At 46.7% G+C, this 25,561-nt stretch overlaps 1 protein-coding gene across 9 annotated transcripts in view; it reads left to right on the top strand.

Annotated features, from left to right (window-relative positions):
* Nucleotides 1-21,323, top strand: part of SLC8A3 (solute carrier family 8 member A3) — a 143,407-nt gene extending 122,084 nt beyond the window's left edge. For 2 of the 9 annotated variants that reach the window (XM_053224621.1, XM_027066044.2), the window contains exons 3-8: nucleotides 2,420-2,526; nucleotides 10,171-10,188; nucleotides 14,138-14,262; nucleotides 14,804-14,903; nucleotides 16,551-16,826; nucleotides 19,200-21,323. In XM_053224621.1, coding sequence (XP_053080596.1) covers nucleotides 2,420-2,526; nucleotides 10,171-10,188; nucleotides 14,138-14,262; nucleotides 14,804-14,903; nucleotides 16,551-16,826; nucleotides 19,200-19,576 — 1,003 coding nt within the window. In that variant the 3' untranslated portion in view covers nucleotides 19,577-21,323. Of the gene's footprint in view, nucleotides 1-2,419; nucleotides 2,527-5,082; nucleotides 5,187-10,170; nucleotides 10,189-14,137; nucleotides 14,263-14,803; nucleotides 14,904-16,550; nucleotides 16,827-19,199 lie in introns of those variants that run through there. The other 7 variants (XM_027066051.2, XM_027066052.2, XM_027066046.2 and 4 more) reach the window with 7 other exon arrangements.
* Nucleotides 21,324-25,561: the final 4,238 nt, after the last annotated feature.

Raw genomic sequence — 25,561 nt, 5'->3', positions numbered from 1 at the left:
CCTTCCCCGTGACTGATCTGAGTGAGGGAGTCTCACACCCCGTCTCCTCCCCTCACTACACCCTCCAGCCAGTGGCCCCAGCCAGCTACCCTCACTTCCTTATGCCACCACTAATGTCTGTCCTCATTGCCCTGTCTTCCACTGAGTTGTCGATGGCATCTCTTATTCTATTTATCCGTTCACTAAAAATCACAAGCACAATGTCTTATGACATGTGGCCTGTCCAGCCCAGAGCTTGTTGCTGACAAGGCCACAATTTGAAAAATGTGAGTCAGTATCTATGCTCTCACCCTTAACATTACAAGCCCCTCTAAGAGCTCATTTGGGGTCCATCATCCTGTATTAGCCAGTCCTTTCTTGACCTGACTTCTGTTTCCAACCTGTACCATGTCTTGGGTCACCAGTTCTATGTATTGATTTCCCCTTATTTTCTGCCTTAATGATTGGAGATATAATACTTTCAGACGCCAAATTGGGGTCATATTACTTTTAAGGAATAATAGTTGCTATTTAGTAAACACTAAGGATCATGCACCCCACCAAGCACTTCACATGCGTTATCAGGGTGGGAGGGAGGGGAAAGTGGGTGATGGGCATGGAGGAGGGCACCTGTTGGGATGAGCACTGGGTGTTGTATGGAAACCAGTTTGACAATAAATTTCATATTAAAAAAAAAAAAAAGAACGCTCTGAAGTAGATATTCGTACTCTGCTTTACATATGAGACTTGAAGAGTCTTAGCAAGTTGTCCAAGGTCACCCAGCTAGTGAGAATTGGAGGCTGGATTTGATCTCAGGTCCTCATCTCTAATACCAGTGCCACTGCTCTCAAGGAAGAAAGGCCAAAGAGGCCTCTCAGAGCTTGAACGTTCATGCTTTCTGTGGTGGCTAGCCAGGATTGTATGGGATAGGGATGGGTGTGGGTTTGGAGTCTTTGATTTTGAAACAGTGGGCTGGCGGGGGCCAGGATGTATTAGTAACTGCTATTAATTCACTTCAGGAACGACAGACCTACATTTGTTTCTGTAGGATCCACAATGTGACAGAGGAAGCTCTGTAGACATCCAGCAGTCTTAACAGTGACTCAGGAAAGCTTGGGAGAGCAGAGAGGTTGTCCCAAGTCAGAGTATAAAGATATTCCTACTTTATATGAAAATAAAGGCAGGTGCTGAAGGCCTCAGCCTCCTCAACAAAGGGCAGGCCTCGGGCCCCCCCAAGTCTGAGAGAGCGCATGCCCAGGGGCTCCTGTGTGCATCCCTTCATCCCGCTGCTGAGGGGAGACTCAGCTGCATGTGCGTCCCTCCACCAGTGTCCCATACCCTCTGCGAAAGGCCTCAGGTGGAGTCTGGTCCTGAAATGTCCCCATTATTAAGCAAAGGTTGGGAGAGGCCCAGGTCCATCTTTGTTTTTAAAGCTTTTAGTAATAGAAAAAGAAAGAAAGAAAGAAAGAAAGAAAGAAAGAAAGAAAGAAAGAAAGAAAGAAAGAAAGAAAGAAAGAAAGAGGGAAGGAAGGAAGGAAGGAAGGGGGAGGGAGAGAAAAGAAAAGAGAAAAATGCAAATCAGGACTACTAAAATTGGTTTATATTTTTCAGTGTTTAAAATAATGAAACATCTTTTAACATAAAAACAATATAATTGTGTTAGTCACAAAATCACTGTAGGATTTATAAGGCAGCCGTGATTCGGAGCATCCTAGAGTTAATGTGATCCAGTCAGCGCATCCCTGGGGCGGCAGCGTTCATTTGCAGGTAGCCTTGTAGTTTCTGCCCCCAGTTATGAATTACCAGAATGCATGACTTGAGCCACATGGCCCTCCTGGCTTCCCTGTGGTAATCACTGCCACAGAGAAAGGGAAAAGTCCTTCTATTTCCAGGCAAGACTCCCACAGGCCATCGTGCCCCCCCATCCGTGTCCCTTCTATAACATGAGCCTTTCAGAGCAACACCTGCTCATTTCAAAAGTCAAAAACTTAAAAAAAAAAAATTCTCTCTTGTCCTCAAAGCAAGAGGGCTAAGGAAACAAACGCTACAGAGGACCTAAGTGCTTGAGCTGTGATATATCTTTAATTCAGTGCTCTGACGACTGCCCTGGGATGCTGTAAGCATTATTTAGCCTGTTTGTGTATCAGTTACGTTATTTGTCCAGGGTTATGTGGCATATCTCAGATTAGAACCCAAAACTTTTGACTTTCCAGTCTTTGAGTCTGACCATGCCACGAAGCCACACAAAGCCTAAGAGGAGCCCAGTGAACCTGGAAGGGGATCTGGGGCAGCCCCTCTCCTCTGTGCCCTCGTGGTGTTGGGGACACACTTTGACCTTTCTGGATCTTTTCACTGTTTTCATTCTCTTCCTGTTCCTTCTCCCAGCTGGCTGGCCCCCCACTGTGCTCCTTGCTTATGATACTTATTTTTCCATCCACAGCAAAACAATTCACATCAAGGTAATTGATGATGAGGCGTATGAGAAAAACAAGAATTACTTCATTGAGATGATGGGCCCCCGCATGGTGGATATGAGTTTTCAGAAAGGTGTAGTACCCTGTCCTCCACACTAACGTTAACATTCTTCTCTTCCCTCCTCTTCTGGTTCTTCCTGTCTCCAATCCGTTTGTCTTCTCTTCCCCTTTCTTCTACCTCTCTGGTTCACTTTCCTTTGTTTTCTTTCTTGTTCTCTCTTTTCCTTTCTTTCCACCTCTCCCTCTCCTCTCTCTGATCCTAGCTGTGTCCTAACACCTGCCAGCCTGTCACATGGTATCCATAAGAAGGATGTTCAAGAGTCGGTGGTAGTTTTTGTGGGATGGGGAAATGGATATGGGGGAAAACAGAGAGTGGGGAGAGAGAGAGAGAAAGTCATCCAGAGCCCAGAGTATTATATGTGCGGCTCTCTGCTTCTCCTGGATGGCTTTATATATGGGAAAGAAAAAGACCATATAGCACAGCACCAGCAGGAGGGCAGCACTTGAGAAACTGGCCCAGATGCTCAGCACAGATGTCCATGGGCAGACATTGAGAATCAATGTATTTGGACTTGGGTTCTATTTGTGGTTCATCCCATTCCCCAAAGCAGCCCTTAGGAGCCATCCTTTTCACCATAGTCCTTTTGTCAAGGTGTGTTTCTCTCTCTGACCTTGATTGAGCTGAAAGTACAGGTTTGAGCTCCAGGTCTAGGTCGCAGGCCTACCTGTTGGACTCTGTTTTCCCTGCAAAGAGCATCCAGGTATGGTGGCAGACGAGCTAGAATAGTGGGAGAGGGGATTCTGACTTGAGTGGAAGCTTTCCCAAAAGATCACAGGATTTCTCAGAGTAGATGGAGCCTTTGACTTCAATGTAAATGACCACACACATATCCTGGACTTCCAATGGGCAGGTCAGAACATCCTCTTCTGGACAGACCATCTATGTAGAGGGGAGCGGCCAGTATTCGGGGAAGCATTCCTTCCCTGGCAGGGCCATCAATCATGTCCCTCCAGGCCATGCCCTTGGTCATAGAGCACCCCATTTCCAACCCACAGCAGAGTCCCTGCAGGAGAAAAACTGCCAGGCTCCTATTTCTTAGACAGCCCGAGGTTCCCATATCTAGAGCTTAGAGAGAGGTTCCTAGAAAATTCTTGTTAGTCATTTAGCTTTGTCTTTTGTCTACTCAGCAAGGTATGCAAAGGTGTCCCCAAATAGTACCAAAAAGGGTGACCGAAAATGTACTTGTGAAACACGCACACACAAAACACAAACACACACCAAATCTTGTGTTCAACAAACCATCTCAGATCAGTCTACCACTTTATAGATGGCAAAGCTGAGCACGTCTTCAGAATGGAACGGGAACATCAGAGGCTCTGATTAGACATCTTAGGTTATTGTTTGTTAGCACCTCTTTGCCCGTTAGAGAGCATTTAGGTCCCAGGCCAAAAACAAAGCAAGCAGAAAAGAAAAATCATGGCTCACTACTGAGGCCCGCCAACCCCACTGTGGTTCCATGAAGGACCAAGATGGGAAAGAAAAATCATGGCTCACTACTGAGACCCACCAACCCCACTGTGGTTCCATGAAGGACCAAGATGGGGATGATCCAGGCCCCATAGCAACTTCTCCCATGACAGCAGGGCTGAACCAGCGTCATGCCAGTCTTCGGAGGGGAGTGATTTTCAAGGAAACTTTGCTTCCCTGAATGATTTGTTTTTAAAAGACAACATGCTTTGTTGAGATAACCCAGAAATGAATCGGAACCTCCATCACCTTTTCCCCCAGAGCCCAGATAATCAGCATTTAAGGAAGCCAGCCTTGGGACATATCACCCTATGTGATAGAAGTATAAAGGTGATTTAGAATTTGATGACTTCTATCATTTTCTTTACATTTTCCCAGGAGTGCATCAGCCATAAATATTAAAACAGTCCTATATCATATTGTAGTTAATACATACTTATTTTAGTTCCCACCACTGAAGCCCTGAGGTAAAGAATGACAAAGATAATAGAATTCTGCCTTCCTTTCTCTCTCTCGCTGTCTCTCTCTCTCGTTTCCCTTCCTCATAAATACTTTAAAATTTTCTTTATGAGGCTCACATAAGAAGTGAGTATAGACACAAGGAAGGAAAACGAGACCCCAGCTAGGCACTGTTGACACATTTCCTGTTGTAGAAAAATCATTTCCAATGGGCCGGTAATTTACCTGCTTCCCAAAGAAATGCCAGTTACCATGTGACACCCAATGGAATGCGCTGCCTGACTCACCTCCTACTAACTATCAGCAGGATCTAAACTGACTCCTTCCCACCATCACCCCCTTTGTCCTTCCCCTTTCCCTCCTGTCCCCCTGGAACCCTTCCTTTGCCTACTTTTCCTTGTCCCCTGGCTCCCTTTCCTTCATACCCAGAAGGACAACTACGACCAAGGAGACAAGAAAAGCTGAGACCATTTTTTTTATATGAGAAATATACAATCCACCATAGTCCCGTCAAATGCCACCATGGCGGGACTGGGCTGCATGTACCAGGAGTGATGGGGAATGATTTTAAAGGCTGTGCTCCAAATGACAAACCAACCTACCGACCCAGTCGACACACTCTCTCTCTTGTTGTCCCTACAGGAAAACCATAAGGGTTAAAATAGTAGATGAGGAGGAATACGAAAGGCAAGAGAATTTCTTCATTGTCCTTGGTGAACCGAAATGGATGGAACGTGGAATATCAGGTGTGAGATTCTTTAAAAAACAAAACAAAATAAAATGACAACAACAAAAAGAAAGATAAAAAAAATTTAACTGAAAAGCAACAGCAGCAAAAAGCAACTCTATTTTTCTCCCCCCATTTTCTTCCCTTTTCCTTTTTCCTCTTTTTGACCAATGGACTTTTTTATTCTTTTCCCTCCTGTATTCTCGCTCTCACCCTGTTTCGGTGTCATCTCTGCCTTCTTAGCCTTAGCTGATTACCAAGTCCTCCTTTCCCACCTTCTGGACAGCGCTGCAGCCTGAACTCCTCATTACCCTACTGAGTTACTTCCTTCCGCCTTGTGCTCCAATGATCTGATCACCACTGTCCCCTGCACTCTCCCCCACAGCCCCCACACATACATGTAACCTGTAAATGTGGAAACTCCTTGGTGGGTGGGGAGGAGAAGAAAAAGAAAGGAATGTGATGCCATGCATGTCTGTGCCCCTTCCCTGCCTTCTTCCCCTCCCACCCCTTACCCTCGAGCCTGGATTGAATGGGGAAGGGTCTGGGCTGGGGGCTGGGGCCCATGTTGCAATGATGCTTTGACAGTTTTCTGCTGCATTCCCCTACCTTCCTTGAGTGCTTGGCAGGTTATTCACTTGCAGAGGGGTTCATAGGCCCCTCTGCCCTTCATGGAGGTAAGTGTTTTATCTGACTATTTCACAGTTGGGGAGACCATGGTATGAAAGGGTATACCAATTGTCAGAGCCCACAGCTTCTGAGACCTCTCTGAGAGACAGCTGGCTTCTGAGGTGGTCATACAATCTGGAGTCCTGAACTATTCTTCCTCCACTTGATATCCATTCCGTCTCATTCCACCTCTATTCCTAGCCCAAGGTAGAGAACTTTATTTAGACTACTTGAGGACAGTGCAATCCCTAAAGCAGAAAATTGAGAGTCTGCAAAAAGAAGGAAGTAATTCCAGGTATGGGAATCTCCCCAGCCAGAGGGCCTCGGAAAAGGAATGACATTGAGCAGGCCTAGAGTGTTGACTCAATGGGTTTTCTAATAGAAGGGCCTCTAAATGGTGTAGTTGGTGTTGATCCCTGAGAAGCAAGACGGCCCACAGGAGTCTGCCTTTGCTTGGCATCTGCAAATAGGCATGTCACCCAGATCCCAAGATAACCCTCATCCCACACCAGAGAAGTGGCCTCATCTCCTCTCTTCCTCAAGACATGCATCTTGGAATACCTGCTAGGGCTCCATTACTCAGGGACTGATTATGTTGCAACCAAGGAAGATGTAAGGAAAGATTTCCTCCCTTGAAGAAAATGATTGGAAACCACTACTTCAGAAGTGTTGGAGGAATCTATGTGGGAATGGAAAAGGGTGCTCTTGGGAAATACCAAGAGAAGGACTTTCACACTCCCCTTCAGAAGAGGTATGCTTCTGGGACCCTCATGGAAGATGGAACAGTGAGACCCACTTGTTTTTCAAAAAAGGATGATTATTCTTCAGTTATTTCATATTCACATGACAGAGAGCAGCATAAAGCCTTTCATTCAAGGACAGTTGCTAAGAAATCCAGCAACTGTACTCCTGAAGGCTATCGACAGGTATGATTGATCAGTTTTCACTGTCTTCTGGGGACTCTCTCTGCAAATCTGACCAGTTCTATGTCCACCCAGGTCTGGATATGCCTAGTGTTCTAGAGACAAAAGCCATCTCCATCTTCCATTACTCATCTTCCCCTCGCCACCTGATAAGATGTCGCCATGAACCTGGCTTCCAGAGTGCAGGAAAAAAAAACTCTCTAGTTCCATTGCTTAGATTATGTTCCTGCCGATCCTCCAGTTACTACCACTGAGAATATTCTCAGAAATCGTCTCAACACCTGCCCTACCTCATTCCCACCTCCCTTGTATCCATTGTAAGCTAGTTTACAATGGCCTTAGATGTCTGCTGCATCTTCATGATTGGTTAGATGCAGCAGACATCTAAGGCCATTGTAAACTAGCTTAATCAATTTCCACAGTCTCTGCTACTTAGGTGCAAATGAAAGCAGCACAAATGATCAGGGTAGCTGGAAAGAAGGCAGTGGCTCCAGACAAGAAGAATGGGTTACAAGTCCACCCATGACTTTATTCCACCATTAAAGAGGCTTTTCTTTTCTGCCTCCCCAATAAACCCTGATCAACAGCAGGACAGAGAGTGACCCAAGATACACCTTGTGCTCTTCAAGAGACTCAGCCAAATGCAAAAATGCCTTTGTCTACTCTCCATTTGAGACTCTCCCACCACCCCCACCCCCTTTTCTGAACTGGGCTTTTTGTCCAACGAGATGTCAGCAAAGGCTTAGTGGAGCTTAGTCCTGGAGAGGGAGTAGGTGAGCAGGCAGGTATCCTCCAGATCTTCCCGGTGACCAAGATGCCAAAATGGAAGATGCCAATAGGAAATATGTGCATTTCCAGACGTGGTCTCTTGTCTAATTTCAGTTTCTTCAGATTTTCCCATATTTTGGCATTAGACCATAAGGTAAAAGGTCATACAACTTGATTGTCTAGACTCAGAATCAAATGAAAACCCATCCTGATTTTCAGAATTCCCTGGTGTTCTCAGGGTAAGAAGCTGTACAGTAGAAATTGCTTTTCATTATCACTGCTGCATGGGAGAGTCTCAGGCATTCAGAACAGCATAGACTTTGCATGGTCAAAATGACAATTGCATTACAAAAAAAAAAAAAAAAAAAAGCCTGTATTTGAAATAGCAGATTCTATTCTTGGCAAACAAAACAGACTTGAGAGGTGAAATTAAATGCTCTAGACGAGCTAGAGGAGGGGAAAAGGGAGGATGAATAGGAAACACGGTTGCCCTGGCATAGAGTAAACACCCGAGTCCAGAAGTAGGCATCTGAGATCAACACTGAGCAGCATGGTCAAGGCTGTTGGGCCTGGACACTGAAAGCCTCATGTGGAAAGGATAGCATTCTCTCCCAGTCATAGGGCCTGTTCGTGCCCCCTCTTACCACATCAATGGGCTCACCCTGACAAGCTGCCCAGATGCTTCCAATTACTCACAGAACTATGCTATTTCCTGTATGTCCCTGGGGTATGTGAGCAGGGATAAATGATGCTCACCTGACCCTGGGGATCAATACAGGGGAAAGTTCAGCTGCAGATTCTCTCATCAGCAGCAGCAGGAAAAACACCCTGGAGGTATTATGTCACTCAGAATTGGCCTATCTGGATCTTGCTGACCCATCTATAACTGCTAAATGGAAAGTCTCAAATCATGTAGACAATGACCAGAGAGTAGTACAACTCTAGCTGACTGCAAGCCCTCTCACTGTGGTAGAGATGAGCCTGGTGTTGGGAGGGACATCTGAGTGAAAACCAGGGCATCAGGGACCTTTTTGGAAGAGCTACCCCTTGTCTTGCCAACGTGGGTACACTAATGTGTTCAGGTTTCTGGTTTCCACTGGAACTTGGGGGCCAGGAGAGGCTCTTCCATGCAGATCCATAGAAAGAGCAGAATGAACAAGCTTTCTTGCTATCTATCTATCTATCTATCTGTCATCCTTCTATCTATCTCAATATAGCAAGGAGATTCACTCATCAATTACTCCCTTGGACTTCCATATGGGAGAAAGCAGAAAGTCGACCTGTTGGCCCTGTTTATATACCGTAGAGATTCTTGATCCACATGTGTCTTCAGTGGTTGCAACTGTGCGATGATGGATCATAGACCTGAGTTGCCTTCCTAGAGATTTTTAGAGGAAACAATTCACAGACACCACCCCCACTCCTTCCTCAGCACCATCAGTCACCAGCTGTACCAAGACTATGTGGTAGGATGTGCCCAGACTTTTATTTGATAAGAGCTAGGGAGTGTGGGGCTGTGCTAAGACACCAATGAGATGAAAATGTGGTATGTCACAATAATTTTTTAACATAAGTACAGTCCAGGGGCTAGGGATGCCCTGTGTTAGGTACGTCTAACCCAGCTTCCCAGTCCATGTAGGGGCCTTGCTATTTGTCATCTTTCATCTACAAATAGCTTTCAGTATGACTCTGGTTTAGCCTGTCCTTTCTGGAACAAAAAGACCAGCATCCAGAGATGCAGCACCACCGGATCTATTACAATTGCCAAAATATGTGGCAAAAAACAAAGCTTTATTGAACACCTCCTAGTTGCAGTGACTTTGCTGGGCACAGGTGATACAAATGGTAGGAGTCCATGGCCCTAACCTCTAGGCTGTATCTATAAAAAGATAAACCATTCAAAAAAATACTCTGCAGAACTTAGCTTTTCACTAGGTCATTCTTTGAGGGGAACTCAAAAGTTCTGGCCAGTGTGGTAGCTAGGAAGCTATTTGTGGCCATGGAAATGTTACAGTCCCTGAGAAGCTAAGCATGATCTGATTATAAGGTTAGGGATAGAAGCCGTGGGACTGAGCACTGTTCACTATTTTATGCCACTGCCCACGCTGAACTCCTGTTCAAGGCCCAGGGTCATATTCTCCACTGACAAGCCAGCTACGCTGGCAAGGTTGCGACCTCTACAGTTTTCCTGGTAACTGGATTCTCATTCCTTCACAGATATGATATGACATGGTATATGATATGATATGGTATGATATGATAGCCTGATAACCTGATATGATAACCTGATTCCTTAGAAGATCATGAATGACCAACTCTGTCCCTGCTCCACTCAAATGGTCCTCCCATCCTCATTGCTTTTTCCCTAGTCCCCAAGAGTTACAGGGAAGGTCCGGGGGGAAAGTCAGGCTGCAGGGCTCTGGTGCTCAGCAGTCCCTCCAGTGGCTCATACCTCTTGCTGCTGCTGCTGTTGCGCATGCTCCAAATGCTGCCTTTTGCATGTGGCTGCAGAGCTCTCACCCACTAAGCTCGCTGCTTTCCTTATACTGCTGCAACCACAAAGCCTGGGGACACTTTCAAGATGGGACCTTAATGCTCTTTCCTTTTCTTTCTTCCCCTTGTCTGGTATCCATTTGCAAACAGCGCTCCTGTTGTCTCCAGGTAAGAGGTGTCTTGCCCCATCTTTTCTACTTCTTGCCAGTGCCATTATTTAGTTTAAGACCAATGTCCTTTGATTTATTTAATAGGAACTGCAGGCTCGAGCTAACCTGACAAGTTCTCCTAAGGACTGAGAGGTTTATTTCCCTACTTGAAGTAATTGTGAGGAAGTTGACAATTCACTGAGCACCACTTTTGTCAGCGGATGTGCGTAAAGGCATAGCTGGTCTTCTCTAGGACCAGGAAGAGAGTTGAAACTTACCAAAGAGATAGTGGGTCAAGACTTCTGAGTCTTAATCATCTGTCATCTCATGTTGTGGGGCAGGAGCGGATAGGGTCATGATGGGATTCGAAAGAAAATACTCTGATCTTGAGGGAACCGGGGAAAAACAACCAGGAGCTGCTGTGAGAACATGAAACGCACTTTTTAAAGAATCTGGAATTTTACTGATCCTGGAGATGTTGCATCTCATTACAGCTGAGACCTAAATTGCTAGAACTTTGGTTCATTTGTCATTTACCCTTGAAGTCACAGGTGCCGTGAACAAGAAGAAGAATTAGGATATGATGGGTGGTGGGGACAATTATCTGGCTGAAAATAGAAATCTTGGAGAATTTACTGTGGACATATTCGCATGCAGAATCTAGGTTCTGTTGTAGGACATACACCTTCTTTGAGAGCATGCTTGCATCAGTGGAATCAGATCATAAACAACATCCAACTTCACGAGCAGATAGACAAGCATTTCCAGTATATCAGTAATACTCTAACTCTCAGTATAGACAGCGTGAGCTATACCAGATGTCTGAATGTAAGTTAAGATAACATTTTAAATTTCATCAGTTCTTTGAGCATGCAAAAAATTTTTAAGAGCATTTGAGAAGCAAAACAACTTACAGAATTCGCTAGTATTCAAAATTACATACAGGCTGCAGCCTGGTTTTGAGAAGGGGCAGTGTATATAGTAAGGACATTTGCCTTCTTGGCAGCCTTATACAAGAATAACAATATAAATAGGGAAACCCCTACATTTTTACTTTCTGGAAAAAAAATGACTCTAGCTTCCTTGGCCACTTGCTTCCTCTCTAGACCAACAGGATAAGAACTACCTCTGACTCCATATTTTCCACTATTCCCCCAGGGTATTAATGCCATGGCATTGGGAGTTACTTCTCCACTTACCTTCTTGCCTGAGAAGGTGTTTGAGCTTCTTTGTTACAACTCTTGCTTCTATGCACCCCCACCGCCAACCACACACATACGCACACAACAAAGTTTGTGATTCAATTTAGGCTTTCTTGTACTTTTAACATATTTGTTAAAATACCAGTAGAAACTGAAATAGGAAAAGAAGGTGTCATTTTCTAGATCTTTCAGTCTGTAAACTTTTCATTTAGGAGCCCATGGTTAGACTTAAAATTCATGGTAAATCTCCAATTCTTGTTTCAATTTTCCTGGGTGGACAGGCAAACATGGTTAACAATGCCTGGTGGTGAAAGATGGAGAGTAGATACGCTTCGTTCTGAGCTACCCTGCCCAGCTCAGGAACCTGGGAGTGAGGGCATTAGTTACATCGCCCCATTTCTTCCTGAGGATGCCTGTATAGCATTCGCAACATCTGTTCTTGTCTGGCCTGGCAAGCTCTTTGTTCCTCCAATATTTGTTCGATTTTTCATCCTATTCATATTCTCTCTCTATCACTCTCTCTCTCTTCCCCCTCCCCCTTTTCTGAGATCTGAGAGTTTGTTCAGTCAGCCCAAATGTCAAAATCACCTATCATTTATTCTCTTCACTTGAAATTCTCAGTAATTACATAAACAAATTATCAGAATCATTATGGTCTTTTAGAGTTGAGACTTATCACTCTCTCAAGAAATTAATTTAAATGTAAAGGAATGATAATTATAAAAATAGGAAAAGGCAGGAATTACTACCAAACCAAGACACTAAATCAGAGTTGATTTAAAGGCATGTGAATCAATCACTTAACCGATCTATATGGAGTACCTCTGTGGAGCTATGGGAGAGCCAAAGATAAAGGATTGGTATTTGTCAAAGAGATTTTTGCAAAAGCCAGATGGAAAAACTGACTATCACCACAGGGGTGGACAGGTCAGTAGGTAGATCAATATCCTGCCAGATGGATGTAGTGCCAGATTGATAGCTAGACAAGGGGTTAGACAGGTACATTTATATGTCACTGGAGAGCTCACTATATTGGTATAATAAAGTTCTTGTGGCACATGTAAAGTATGACATGGGGGAATTGGGGAGGGAGGAATAGAATAATACGGTCACTGCTAGGATAGCCATTGTGATATGGTGCCAAAATGTAAAGTCGAGGGAAAAAAAAAAGTACCCACGGTTTTAAAGAATCTGTAAGTCTTTTCCTAAAGGCTTTTTCTCAGAGTGGCTTGCAGTCTGGCTTCTAGGATCACTGACTTCATAGCCAGAACCCTGGATGCACCCAGATTTACCTTCATAATTAACTCATTAAAAACTCAGAATCAATGAATTGAATAAAATCAGGCTGCTAGAGGGTGTCTGTTTACTTAGAAATAGACAGGACATTGATCCTTGAGAAATAATTGCTTCCGAAAGCCGTCACCAACACTACCGGGAGGACAGCACCACGGACAGCTCCCAAACATTTTGGGATTGCCTTCTGTGTTTGTTGCCAGAAGCACTGAGTAAAACAGCCAGCTCAGGAATCGTCCACATACTTTCTTACCATCTTCATTCACGACAACTAAGAAAATCCTTATGTAAAACAGCCTCTCTGGTAACCTATACTCTTGGCTTATCGTCTTTCCGGTGAATTCCTTTCCTTGCAACTTCAAGAGCTCGAGTCTCACCTGTCCCTACGCTTCAGCGATTCCCAAATTAGAGAGAAAAGAAGACCTCCCTGGCCTCTGACCCACTTTGTCCTTGAGATTATCCAAGGACCAAAGGATTTCCGTAGGAGATTCACTGTGTGGAATGAAAGCAATTAAGGAACTCAATAAAAGAATTAATTGCATGTAAGAATGTGGACTTGGAAGGAAAGATGTTGAAATGATCTCTGAAAGAAACAGGCTGCCAAGAGCAATTTCCTAATCAAAGGGGAATAAAAAGATTCAATCTCTATTTCACTCTAATCCAGAAAACATGTCTTCATGGAGAAGTGGTCTCAAAATGGACTCACCAGCTGAAGTGGAAAATTTTTCCCACCATTTAACATGAGAAGGGACCACTGGTAAATGAGTCAAGATGCTGAGGGATACAGGGAATGCCTCAAAAGAAAGTAAAGGAAGAGCTTCCTCTGGGTTTTGATTGAACAAGTATTTCTGTTCCAGAAGAAATGGGCCTGGTTCCTACAGAAATCCTGGGGATCTTTCATTGGAAAATCATGAAATCTTTCAGGAAATCTTCCAAGTTCTCATTATGAGGATGACATTCACTTGTATGGAGTGTAGATATTCCTCCTTTCTCCTTTATAGAGGGCACAACCCCAGTGGTGTTGGAAACAGATGTTAATGGGAACCAGTAGACATACCCTTTGGATTAACGTGTGGTTCTGACCCCCAAGAATTTTTACATTAAGTAGTTGAATGGTCAGGCCCAGGAATTCAAAACTGTTAGAGCCTTTTGTTCCCAACTCTCCAATATCTCACCAGATGACATGGTGACTTTACTAGGTGCTGTTTCTCCGAAGGTCTTTGGGTCAGGTTGCTCACCCCGGTATAAAATGGAAATAGGAATGTTTATCCCAGGCCTGAAAGGGACCCTCTCATGGTCTGATGGCTATAAAATGTTCAGCATGGTGTAGAAAGAGTCACTAAAAAGTACACAAAGGACCCATTCTCAAGAGCAGTTTGCTTTGTGCCCACTACCCATGCCTCACACTCTGACCTTTAGACTCCTAGGGAGTGGCGAATGTGCTAAAGCTAGTCTGATTTTGTTTTGTTGCAGAGGTGACAGACAGGAAGCTGACTGTGGAGGAAGAGGAGGCCAAGAGGATAGCAGAAATGGGAAAGCCAGTACTGGGCGAACACCCCAAACTAGAGGTCATCATTGAAGAGTCCTTTGAGTTCAAGGTCAGGCTATAAGAGAGCTCAAATTGAATAATAGGGTAATGTGGTGGGAGATAGAAGTTCTGTTCCAGTTTCACCACTGAATGTGTGAAGTTGAAACTGAACAAATCATTTAACCACCCAGGGCCAGTCTCCCCATTTGTAACATGGAATGAATAGTGCTGGCCATTTAGATCCTAGGAATATTGGGAGGAAACAACATATAGAATAAATGGGCTATAAAGCCCCTGGATGTATTATCACTATTGTTAACTGCATTTTAAAAACAGAAATTCTAAAATTTTCTGCTCTGGGGCAAAGTTTATTGATCTCATTACCGTTACACTCTACTGTATTGCTCTAAGTATCCAATATCCGTCATCACAACCAAAGAAAAGGGAAGTGGAAAGACTGACCCAGCAGATATCATCCAAGGCCATTACTTTGAGAATCCATGTAGACATGCCTGGAATGCAAGACATTTTCCATTCCCTTGAAGCACCAGACTCTTCAACAGTTCTGAGCGTTCTAACCTCATGATTCCAAGTTTTTCTCTCCCTGACAGAATACGGTGGACAAACTGATCAAGAAGACAAACCTGGCCATGGTTGTGGGGACCCATTCCTGGAGGGACCAGTTCATGGAGGCCATCACTGTCAGCGCAGGTAAGAGGGTCTCAAGACGGGCACTAGCCTCACTGGGAGAAGCAGGCAACACCAGAGAAGGGAGACCACAGCCCCATCAGCAGCTACCAATTTCTGGGAAGGCTTCTGTGCCCCAGCTCTAGTCCTTGATGTCTGCCTGTTTCACTGGGTCACTTTGGAAAAGAACCATGGGGTAGCTAAAAAAGCATGGCTATTTCTGGTTTCAAATCCTGGCTCCACTGTGTGACCTGGAACAAGTTATCCTCCCTGAACCACAATTCCCTCATTCGAAAAAGGAACCATTTCGACCTTTCTCAGCAAAGTAAATAGAATGATAGCATCTGGTACCAACACAAACTGATTAAAATCCTGTTTCCATTATTACTTCCTCTCATTACTTTGGTCCTCCTTTTCTGTAAAATAGGGGACTCTTCTGATTAGACATGTGGGGGTCTGGAGTTTGTAAAATCTATACCTTGATTTCTGACAGACCTCTACCCTGGATGATTCCAGACCTCTCCTTTGGCATGTACTGACAGATTCCCTCAGTGGTGGCCCACAGCACAGCCAGGGTCCCAGGCAAGGTCTCACCGCCACCGCCAGTAGCGCCTCCTGGCATCACCAAGGCCCCCTTGTATTGCCCAGCTCCACCAGCCTTGTCTGCTTTCGTGAGGCTTTGCTGTCATCGCAACAACCCACAGGGTCATATCCCTAAGGCCCCAGAGCCAGAGCAGAAGTACGGCCAGGATGACAGGGTGGCTGTGGCCGCGGCTGCCCCACTTTTCATGTCGCCCGCTTCAGATACTCCCAGTTTCCTCTCTGGTGACCTTGCTTTGACCCTCCAGAGACAATAAACAGAGTACAGGCCACGTCATGTAACCCCCTCCTTTCTCAGACGGGGGAACTGAGGTTCAGAAACAAGAGGTGATTTACTCCCAGCTTATGGATGCTCTTCCTGGCAAAGCTGTGACTGGAACTCAAGTGTCCTAACTCCTGCTCTTTCACAACCCAGCTTCCTCCGATGGTGTCAAAACCTTACAGAGGTTGCCCTGGACAAGGTGCCAGCATGCCTCAGCGCATCCTCTTCTCCCAGACTGCTGAATGGGCAACTCTGCCCACATTTCCTGGCAAGGACCATGGGGCCCATGCCTGCTCTGTCCCATGGGATATTTGGAGGATGGCGCGGGCTCTCTGGTATGCCTGCATGATCTGGAATGACAGCCGCCCCTCTGGGGACGGATAACAACCAGAACCACGAGGTTATTGCAGCAGTCCAGCGAAGAGGGGACACACAGCTGATGTCGCTGTTCTTCACGCAGGCAACCTGATGCAGCCGGCTCCACCCTCCTCTCCTTCATTGCCTTGGCCCTCCTGTGTTCTTCCCCCAGTCTCTTTCTCTCTCTCTCCCTTTTCTCCCTATTCCCCTGTCCTCTGTTTCCCAGTCTCCCGCGGTGCCCTGCATTCACATTGACCAGTGGGGCACCCCAACTCAGGTCCCGTTTCCCAGCTGTTTTCTGGTGCCCGTGCCCTGGCCCACACCACTCCTCAGGAGAGAGCGGAGGTCTCCTGCCAGCCAGTAATGCTTGTCATGTGGGTTGACTCGACTTCCTCATGAGTGGGGATCTGACCTTGCTGCCCTCTCCTGGGCCTGTTTTCTCTTGTCTCCAGCAGGGGACGAGGATGAGGACGAGTCAGGAGAGGAGAGGCTGCCATCCTGCTTTGACTACGTCATGCACTTTCTGACGGTCTTCTGGAAGGTGCTGTTTGCCTGCGTGCCCCCCACAGAGTACTGCCATGGCTGGGCCTGCTTCGTTGTGTCCATTCTCATCATTGGCATGCTCACAGCCATAATCGGGGACCTGGCCTCCCACTTCGGCTGCACCATTGGCCTCAAGGACTCAGTCACGGCTGTTGTGTTTGTGGCATTCGGCACCTCTGTGCCAGGTAAGAGTGAGGGGTGCTCGGGTTTGCAAAGAGGATATTACCAGGGTCAGGTGACCCCTACACTTTGCCTCATTATCTTCCTTGCTGCCTCAGATCTGAGCTTAGCAGAGCCTCTGCCCCCTAAGGTGCACAAAAGTCAAAGGGATTCCTGATGATATTGCCAACGAGGGCTAACGTTTCTTGAGTACTTCTGATGTGTCACCCACTGTGTATGCTAAGCAGTTGACATGTTTTATCCCTGCGATGCTCACCAAAACCCTATTTACTAGACATAGTGGTCATCCCCACGTGACAGATGAGAAAACCGCGGCGCACGGAGTTAAGTCAACTGCCCATGTAAGTGGTCCACTCTCTTAACCTCCACGTTGTAGGAGCGCCGCAAACAACGCAATTCAAAGAACAGAGATCCTGCTCTTCTTCCATTTCCCTCTGGCGGTCTCTGAGATAGAAGTTTGGCCCAGCTGAAGATGCCACGTTCGAAACGTTTCCAAGCATTCTTGGCCTCCTCCCTTCGAGGGACACCTGTGGGGTACAAAGTGTCTCCTGGCGGCACAGGAGAGGCAGCTTTAGTGAGCTGTTGTCCTTGCATGTGATGAATTACACCTTCTTTTTTTCTCTTATAAACACCCAAAGGCGAACAGGAACAGGCATGAATTTATTCATTCATTAGACAAATATTTACTGAGTCCGATGCAGTTTTGTGCTAGTTGTTGAGGCAATCGTGGGAGGCAGGGCAGACGTGCTCCCCTCTCTGAGTGGAGTCCGTCAGCTCGTGACAGAAACCACACGCAGCTACTGCAATTGAAACCATCTCGATAAGTTCAGTGAAGGGCAAGTAGAGGTGCTGTGCCAGCATAAAACAGGGGGCCTGGGCTGGATCAGGGATGGCTTCCAAGAGAGGCTTATGGAAGCTGGGCTGGAATGACAAGGAGCAGTTAGTAGGCAGAGGGCTGTGTTAGCTTCGGCTTCTTACTTGGTTCAGTTGGGTGTCCAAGGCATCTGAACCTGAACTCCTGCCAGGGTGCCTCCCGACCCGCCACAGCAAGGAAGAGAGAGCATCCTCTGACAAGCGGGTTCGGCTGAGTCCCATCAGACAAGACCCTGCTGGCTGGACCTAGGGAACCCCTTCCCGGACTGAGAGAACACATCCTTTTGGAGGGTAGCTAAATTGACGTCACCCTCCAGGGAAACCTCTTCCCCAAGCCCCAGCACAGAGCAGTGGGATTATGTCTACATTAGTGATGCAAGAGATTTGGCTCTCCTGGAAATGTGTTGGGTGGTGGGAAATTAGACAGATGATCCATGGAAGGCTTTGTGGAGGAGATGCCCTGTGATCCCTGTTCTCCGGGCCTCCGGGGACTGGAACCATCAGAGGGGAAGGAGAAGAACTATCACAGGGGAAAAGGAACACATGTGGGAAGAAAGTGCAGAGGATCAGAGGTGAAAAATCAAGGTCATAGGCAAGAAAAGGCAAGAGGTTTTCTCTAGGAGATCTGAGAAAATTGGCAACAAGGAGGCAAGCTGGGACAAGCGGGCAAGGAGGGAGCTTGGGGCACTTCCAAGTCCTTGCAGTTGGTCCAGGGAGCAGCTGGCAGCATTAGGGGCTTGAAAAAGGTTATGTGATGGTGCGCTTCGCTGATTTCGTGGCTTGGCCTGAAACTCTCTGGATGAAGGATGACGATAGACAGAGGACCCTTCCATGAGGTTTTTAGGGCCGAATGTCTTGTTAATTTCCCATGTGACCTTGGGTAGATTCCTTGACCCTTATTTTCCTTACCTGTGAAGTAAAAGGGTGGCTAGATGTCCCTGACAGTCCTTCCAATGCCTACAATCCATGCCAGCATCTGAAGTCAAACAGCTTGAGGGGCTCTGTGCCACACATACTAACTACAAAGGCAGAGCCCTGTCTTCTTTGAGCCCATACCTCACAGTTCCCTGGCGTGTCTTCTGTCCCCGTAAATCCAGCACCTAACACACTGCTGAGTCCAGGGGCATCGGGTCACGACTGTGTTCCGTGAGAATGCCCCACGTGATGGTTATAATCAGGCATCTACACAAAGCAGCTTCCCAGGAGGCCAAGGTTCCCTGGGGGAGATGGTAGGATAGCAAACTCCCCTTACTAAAAAAATAACCCCAAAGGAACAGCAAGCCCACTCAGTAAATATCAGCACCAGCAGGCCCTCAGGGACCTTTCACACTCCAGCAAATGAGGAACCTGAAGCCCAGAGAAGTGAGGTAACTTGTCCAAGGCCACACAGCCTGTTCATGACAGAGCCCTTGCCTCTCCTTCCTGAGCTCAGCCTTCTGGACACACAGGTGGGCCCTCTGCATCTCAGGCTCCTTCCAGCTCCTGCTGTCTCTGCCCTTTTTCAGATATGTTTGCCAGCAAAGCCGCTGCCATCCAGGATATGTACTCAGATGCCTCCATCGGCAACGTCACGGGCAGCAACGCCATCAACGTCTTCCTGGGCATCGGCCTGGCCTGGTCCGTGGCTGCCATCTACTGGGCCCTGCAGGGACAGGAGTTCTACGTGTCCGCCGGCACGCTGGCCTTCTCCGTCACCCTCTTCACCATCTTCGCGTTCGTGTGCGTCAGTGTGCTCCTGTACCGTCGGCGGCCCCACCTGGGCGGGGAGCTGGGCGGCCCTCGTGGCTGCAAGCTGGCCACAACGTGGCTCTTTGTGAGCCTGTGGCTCCTCTACATACTCTTTGCCACGCTGGAGGCCTACTGCTACATCAGGGGGTTCTGAGCCACAGCGCGGGGCCTCCGCAGCGCAGGCCCCAGACTCCTCCTGAGGGAAGGGCGCTTCGCCCCCCTCTCCGGGTGAGCAGCCCCCGCAGAGGCAGGGGCCCAGCCCCAGGAACCTCACCCGACCCAGGCCCCGGCCGCGGACTGAAAGGGCAGAGTCTTGACCAACCGAACAGAGTGGAGGAAACACCCACTTTACAAAGTATTTAATTCAGTACAAACCAACAACAGCAACAAATCCACCGCCTCTCCATCTTCCCACCCATGTCCCCGACCCACCACAAAGGTCAGAGCCTCTCACCGCCTTTGGATTATTCCTTTGCTTCTCCTTCCCCGGGGACAGGGCGTCCCCTGTCTGTCCGGTCCCGCTCAACCCTGCTCTCTGACTCGGCTGGCCAGGATGGAAATGAGGCCTATCCGTGTGGCTGCTTTGGGGCTCCCTTTTCGTTTCATGGTATTGTTGCGGTTGCTTTCGTTTTCATTTTCCCATCAGGTGTTGCTCACTGTTCGTTGTGTCTTTTCTTTCCGAAGTCAGTAACAGGTGCTGTGAAGGAGCTCGCGGTCTGAGCCGACAGGTAGAGGCAAGGATTCTCACCCTCACTCTCTCCCTCTTGCTGGGTCTCTCGGCGTCATCAGGGTCCTGCCCCCCAGGCTCCTTTTCTTCTGAGCAGGAGAGTGAGGGTGTTTGGGTGGAAGTATGTTTGCACACCTACGCGGGGCGCGGAAGAACGGGCTCGGCCTGAGATGGGGGCAGGAGGAGCCTTATGTGCTTATGTCCAGATCCAGTTTAAAACACAAGGTCATGGTTCCCTTCCCTGCCTTTCCAGTTGATTCTGTCCGCCTCGCTGTGTCTGCCGTGTCCGTGTCTTTATGTTTATCCTTCTGCAGGAAGACCCGCCAAGCAGGAGATGCGGGACAAAAATAGGAATGGTATGTGATGACAGAGGAGGGCAGCTGGGGAAACAAAAGGAGTAGATGGCGTCTCGAGTATCTTTGGCTTCGCATCGGAGGCAGAGAAGAGCTGTCCACCTAGCGAGATCTTTAAGAGGAAAGATTGTATTTAAAATGTCAGTGCTTCGGAGAAATGTCAGTTTCACCACCCCCTTGCTCTCTAACATGCCACACCAAGAGGTCTGTGACTGTATTTCTCGAGGTAATGCAAAAACTTAGAGGTTGGTAAGAAAACAAGGGGCTCCTTCCACCTCTCCTGGACCCTCCGGTCACGTCTGAGAGCATTTTCTCAAGAGAAGAACTGGAATTTCTCATCTCTCCCACATTCCTGCTTGTTTTTAAACCTCATGAAGCTCTTTTTCCAGCCTGTGGGCTGTTTCTTGCCCCAGTAAAGAGGAATCTTAGTTGTTGTCATCCCATGGAGACTGGGTTTATAGAAAAAGAGATTGCCGTGGCCTACAGACCTTTTCCCAACAAATTTGAAAAGGACCTGGCTTTAAAACACACACACACACACGCGCGCGTGCGCGCACACACACACACACACACACACACACATGAACACACATATGAAATCATCACAAAACTGCCCACAGATCTTTAGGCTTTCTGCATTGACATAAATACATTTTTTAAGGGGGAAAAAAATTAAAAAACACCTGTTTAATTTTAAACACATTTTTTTAAGAAAAAAATAACTAAAAAAGAAACAGTGCTCATGTCATAAGCTATGTTGACAGTTGCCAGTGGAAATGTTGGGTTGGTTTAAAAAAAAAAAAATAAAAGCTATACTTATATCTCTCTAAATACAGCTTGCTTCTCCCATGTTTCTTCAGGAAAAGGTCCAGGGGGCCACGTGGGGTTTCTTCTGGAGCAGATGTGGTTGAGGTGAAAGTGTCTTCTCCTATTTGTATCTCCTGTTGGCATCTGTTGTCCCCTCAGATGCCGGTGTGCCAGATCCAGTATTTTTAAAGCAAAAAAATCCTTCAGGGAAATGCCACCTGTCAGAAGCTAGACGTTTGGACACTGGGATACAGAGGTAGCAGAACTGTGGTGATTACAGGAAAGAGCCTTTTGAATCAGAGAGGCATGGTGGGGCAGGAGTCCAGCTGGGCAAACGGCGCCCTGCATTGATTACCACAAGGGCATTCGTTCATGCGTTTACTCATCGCCCATTCCACAGGTGGATTTTGAACACCTTCTATGCACCTATCTACACTCTGGTGATACAAGGAAGACCTCAAGCAACTCATAGTCCAGAGGGGGAGGTAACACTTTTTTAACCAAGACTCTTTTGGTTATAAGAAACAGAAGCCCATTAACTTAGCCCGAGAAGTGGAGGGGGGCAGTGCTGCAAAGGGCCGGTGGGGGCTCTCGTGGAAGCCAAGGCAGAACCACAGCTGGTGATGGGGTGCTGAAAGCCCTCAGGAACCAAGTCCTCTCTCCCCATTCCCCAAGTGGCATCGTCTCCCCGGTCCTCACTTCCTTCTCTCCATCAGACCCAGCTGCTTCCCCTCCCTTCTGAGGTGCTCCCTCTACTGTGCTTGTGTGACACAGGGCCAGGCACCGCCACCAGCCTGACACTGTGTCGTGAATGTACAGCTCCATTCCCCCAACCGACTGGGACATCCCTCTTTTTCTCTGGGCGTGAATTCTCAATGGAGTGAATGTGACCAATCCCCCCACCCCCATCCTCAAAGGGCCACTCCCAAAAGGCAGAATCCTCTGTAGCCGGCTGCATCATGGTGCTGGAGTGCCTGTGGATTGGTAGCTTTGTCCGAATTCCTGGTCTGAACAACTCAGGCAAGAAGAGGGGTGACAGCATTGTATATGCTATTGCCCTTTCTGAAAAGCGAAGTGATGGGAAGGAGCCTCTGAAGCATATGAACCAGCAAGGTAGAAATAAAAATTACCTTTCTATGCCATGAGTGCTCTAGGAATGGCATAAACAGGTGCCATGGGAAACACCAACTCAGCCTGGAAGCACTGGGGAAATCATACAGAGAATGTAACCTTTAAGGAAGGTCTTGAAGGAAGAATACAGTGATTACCTTGGTGAGGGGGTTTGGTGCTGAAGGAGAGGCAGAAGGAAGCGGCACGCTCCAGGGCACAGGGATAGAACAGGATCTGGTGTGGTCCTGGAATAATGATGGTTGGCATGGCTGGCAGATAGAGTTCAAGAGGACACAGAACAACACAAGAAAGTAGGCGAGGAGAAGGGTTTGGCTAATGGGCTCGCTTCGTTCTTTGCCAGCCACCACCTTGGCAATGAAAAATGCCCTTTAGCTGATTACATGGTAGGTGTAACGTCATGAAATCCATTCATACCTCTCATTCCCCCCTTTTGAGTCATTTCTGGGTTATCGCGATGTTAGACTCTGTCAAGGGAGAAGCTGGGATAAACCAGAGAGAATAGGAAAGAGGGTTGAGAAGAAGAGCCTGGGAATCTGAAGACCTGGGTGCTGGTCTAGATGCCACCACTGCTTAGTTCCATGGACTTGCACTGCTGTCTCCATCTGGGTCAGCTTCCTGAACTACACATAAGGTCCTAAGAGATGGCCTCGGAGGCCTATTGTATCTTTAACACTGGCATTCTGGAATATACACACTAAGTTATGTGTGCGTGTGCGTGTGCATGCGTGTGTGTGTGTGTGTGTGTGTGTAACATCAAACTGCCTATCCACCTTATCTGACGGCACTGCAGATGTCCTTTTGAAATACCTTGGCCCTATGGTCTGTGTATTAGTGTGAAAAAAGACACTTCCGGCCATTGTGCACACATCCATCTTCAGCACTTTTTACTGCCTGAGACACACATTCCCATTCCCTTGATTCGTTTCTTACTTAGGCTAATGGTAGCTGCTATAACAAATAAACCCCAATATTGCAGACCCTGAGCAAGATGAAAGTTTGTTTCTCACTCATGTGATAATCCAGTGAGGATGTTCCCAGGTAGCAGGTGGCTTTCTCCCACATGATGATTCAGGAACTCGATTTCCTTTCATTTTGCGATTCGGCCACTCTCTGAGGCCTTAGAGCCCTCTTCATCCAGTGGAAGATGGGAAGAAAATTAAAGAAGGAACACAGACTTCTAATCACCTTTGGCTCTGAAGCGATACTCATTTACTTTTGCTTATATCCCATTAGTAAACACTAATCACTTTATCCCACCCAAATGCAAAGGAGACTGGAAAATACAGACCTGGCTGGCCAAACACTTCTCAGTGACCGCTCTATTTTATAGGAGGATGAACTTTTTGTGAATGTGTGCCTCTGCCACAACCCCTCCGTGATTAAAGATAGAATTTTATAAAATTTCTTTCTTTCTTTCTTTCTTTCTTTCTTTATTTTTGAGAGAAACAGAGAGACAGAGAATCCCAGGCAGATCCCGAGCTGTCAGCACAGAGTCTGACACAGGGCTCAAACTCACGAACCATGAGACCACGTGGTGACCTGAGCCAAAATCAAGTGTTGGACGCTTAACCAACTGAGCCACCCAGGTGCCCCAGAATTTTTTTTTTAAGGAGGCTTCACAGCCAGGGTGGAGCCCAACATGGGGCTTGAACTCATTACCCTGGGATCAAGACCTGAACTGAGATCAAGAGTCAGTTACTTAACCAACAGAGCCATCCAGGCATAGTATCAACGGCCAAAAGCAATCTGACCAATGTGTATGTGAAGTTTTATGGTTTACAAAAAGTATCTTATATACATGTGTTTCAGCTGGATAAGAACCACAGAGGTAGATATTATTCTCATTTTATCAATGAAGTTCTGAGTGGCTAACTGATTGCCAGGAGTACATAGATCATCGAAGCAGGACACAAACACAAGTCTTCTGATTCCAAATCTAAGCTCTTCCCAGAATATCATGGCCTTTGACGACAAACACCAGAACAGAGAACAAGACCCCCAGGAGGCTGATCTAGCCAGGGAGGGAGTCCCTTGGAAGCAGCCAGGGTCTGAAAGGGAAGGCAAAAGAAATCAGCCAGCAACTGGCCCTCTTATCCTCCTTCAGTTCCCTTCTCCTCCCTTTTGTCTCCATCCTTGCTGATCAAGGAGCTTCCTCTAGAGGCAGCTGAATGGACTGATGTTCCAGTAGGAGCCAAACTGGTAGAAATTTCCAAAGGGGAAATTACACCATGGTAAAGTGATTTGGATCAAGGAGTCTAATTACAATTAATGATGGAGAGTTACCAGGCCCCAGAGAAGGGGTGATTCAAAAAACATCTTGGGAAAGAGTACCCCAAAGAGATTCCTGGAAAACTGCCCTAGTAGGTAAATCATGTGATACTTAATGACATTTTCAGAAGACTACGGGGAAATCAAACTGTCTTATAAGAAATGAGATTAGCTTTTACTCATAAACTCAAAGGGAATTCATCATTCTTTCTTTTTTTTTAAGTTTATTTATTTATTTTGAGAGAGACAGAGAGAAAGAGTGGGGGAAAGGCAGGGAGAGAATCCCAAGCACTGTCAGTGCAGAGCCTGATGCGGAGCTTGAACCCGTGAACCGTGGGATTATGACCTGAGCCGAAGTCAAGAGTCAGACACGTAACTGACTGAGCCACCCAGGTGCCCCTCATCATTCTTTCTTAAATATCTGGAAAGGAGGTGACCCAAGGGAAACTATTCTGGTGCCTCAAAATCCTCAGATTCTGATTTCTAGTCTTAGTCCTTTTTGCTGTATCTCAGGTTCATCCTGATATCCACATCAGTGGAGCTGGTTGTCACTCTGTTTTTCCCCAGTCCCCTTTATTAGAATTGCATATTACATGAATGACGTTGCTTCTCTACATTGTGTGATAACTATTCACTCTTCTGCTATGATCAACATCTCTGGCTTGGATCCTCATTCAATCAAATTTTTCTTTCCACGACCATAGGATAGCAACGAAAACCTGGTAGCCAGGAAGCTTGACACGTTTGGTCAGCAAAGCGGGGTATTTTTGGGGAATAATTATTAATGTTTTGAAATTAAAATGTTTTGTGTAAAAACGTGGACTTTGGCTTCTTTGGCCATACTACATGGGCA

Source organism: Acinonyx jubatus, chromosome B3 (genome assembly GCF_027475565.1).
Source record: "Acinonyx jubatus isolate Ajub_Pintada_27869175 chromosome B3, VMU_Ajub_asm_v1.0, whole genome shotgun sequence".
Taxonomy (NCBI): domain Eukaryota; kingdom Metazoa; phylum Chordata; class Mammalia; order Carnivora; family Felidae; genus Acinonyx; species Acinonyx jubatus.
The sequence above is the reverse complement of the archived record's forward strand: the minus strand, read 5'-3'. Positions and strand labels throughout refer to the sequence as shown.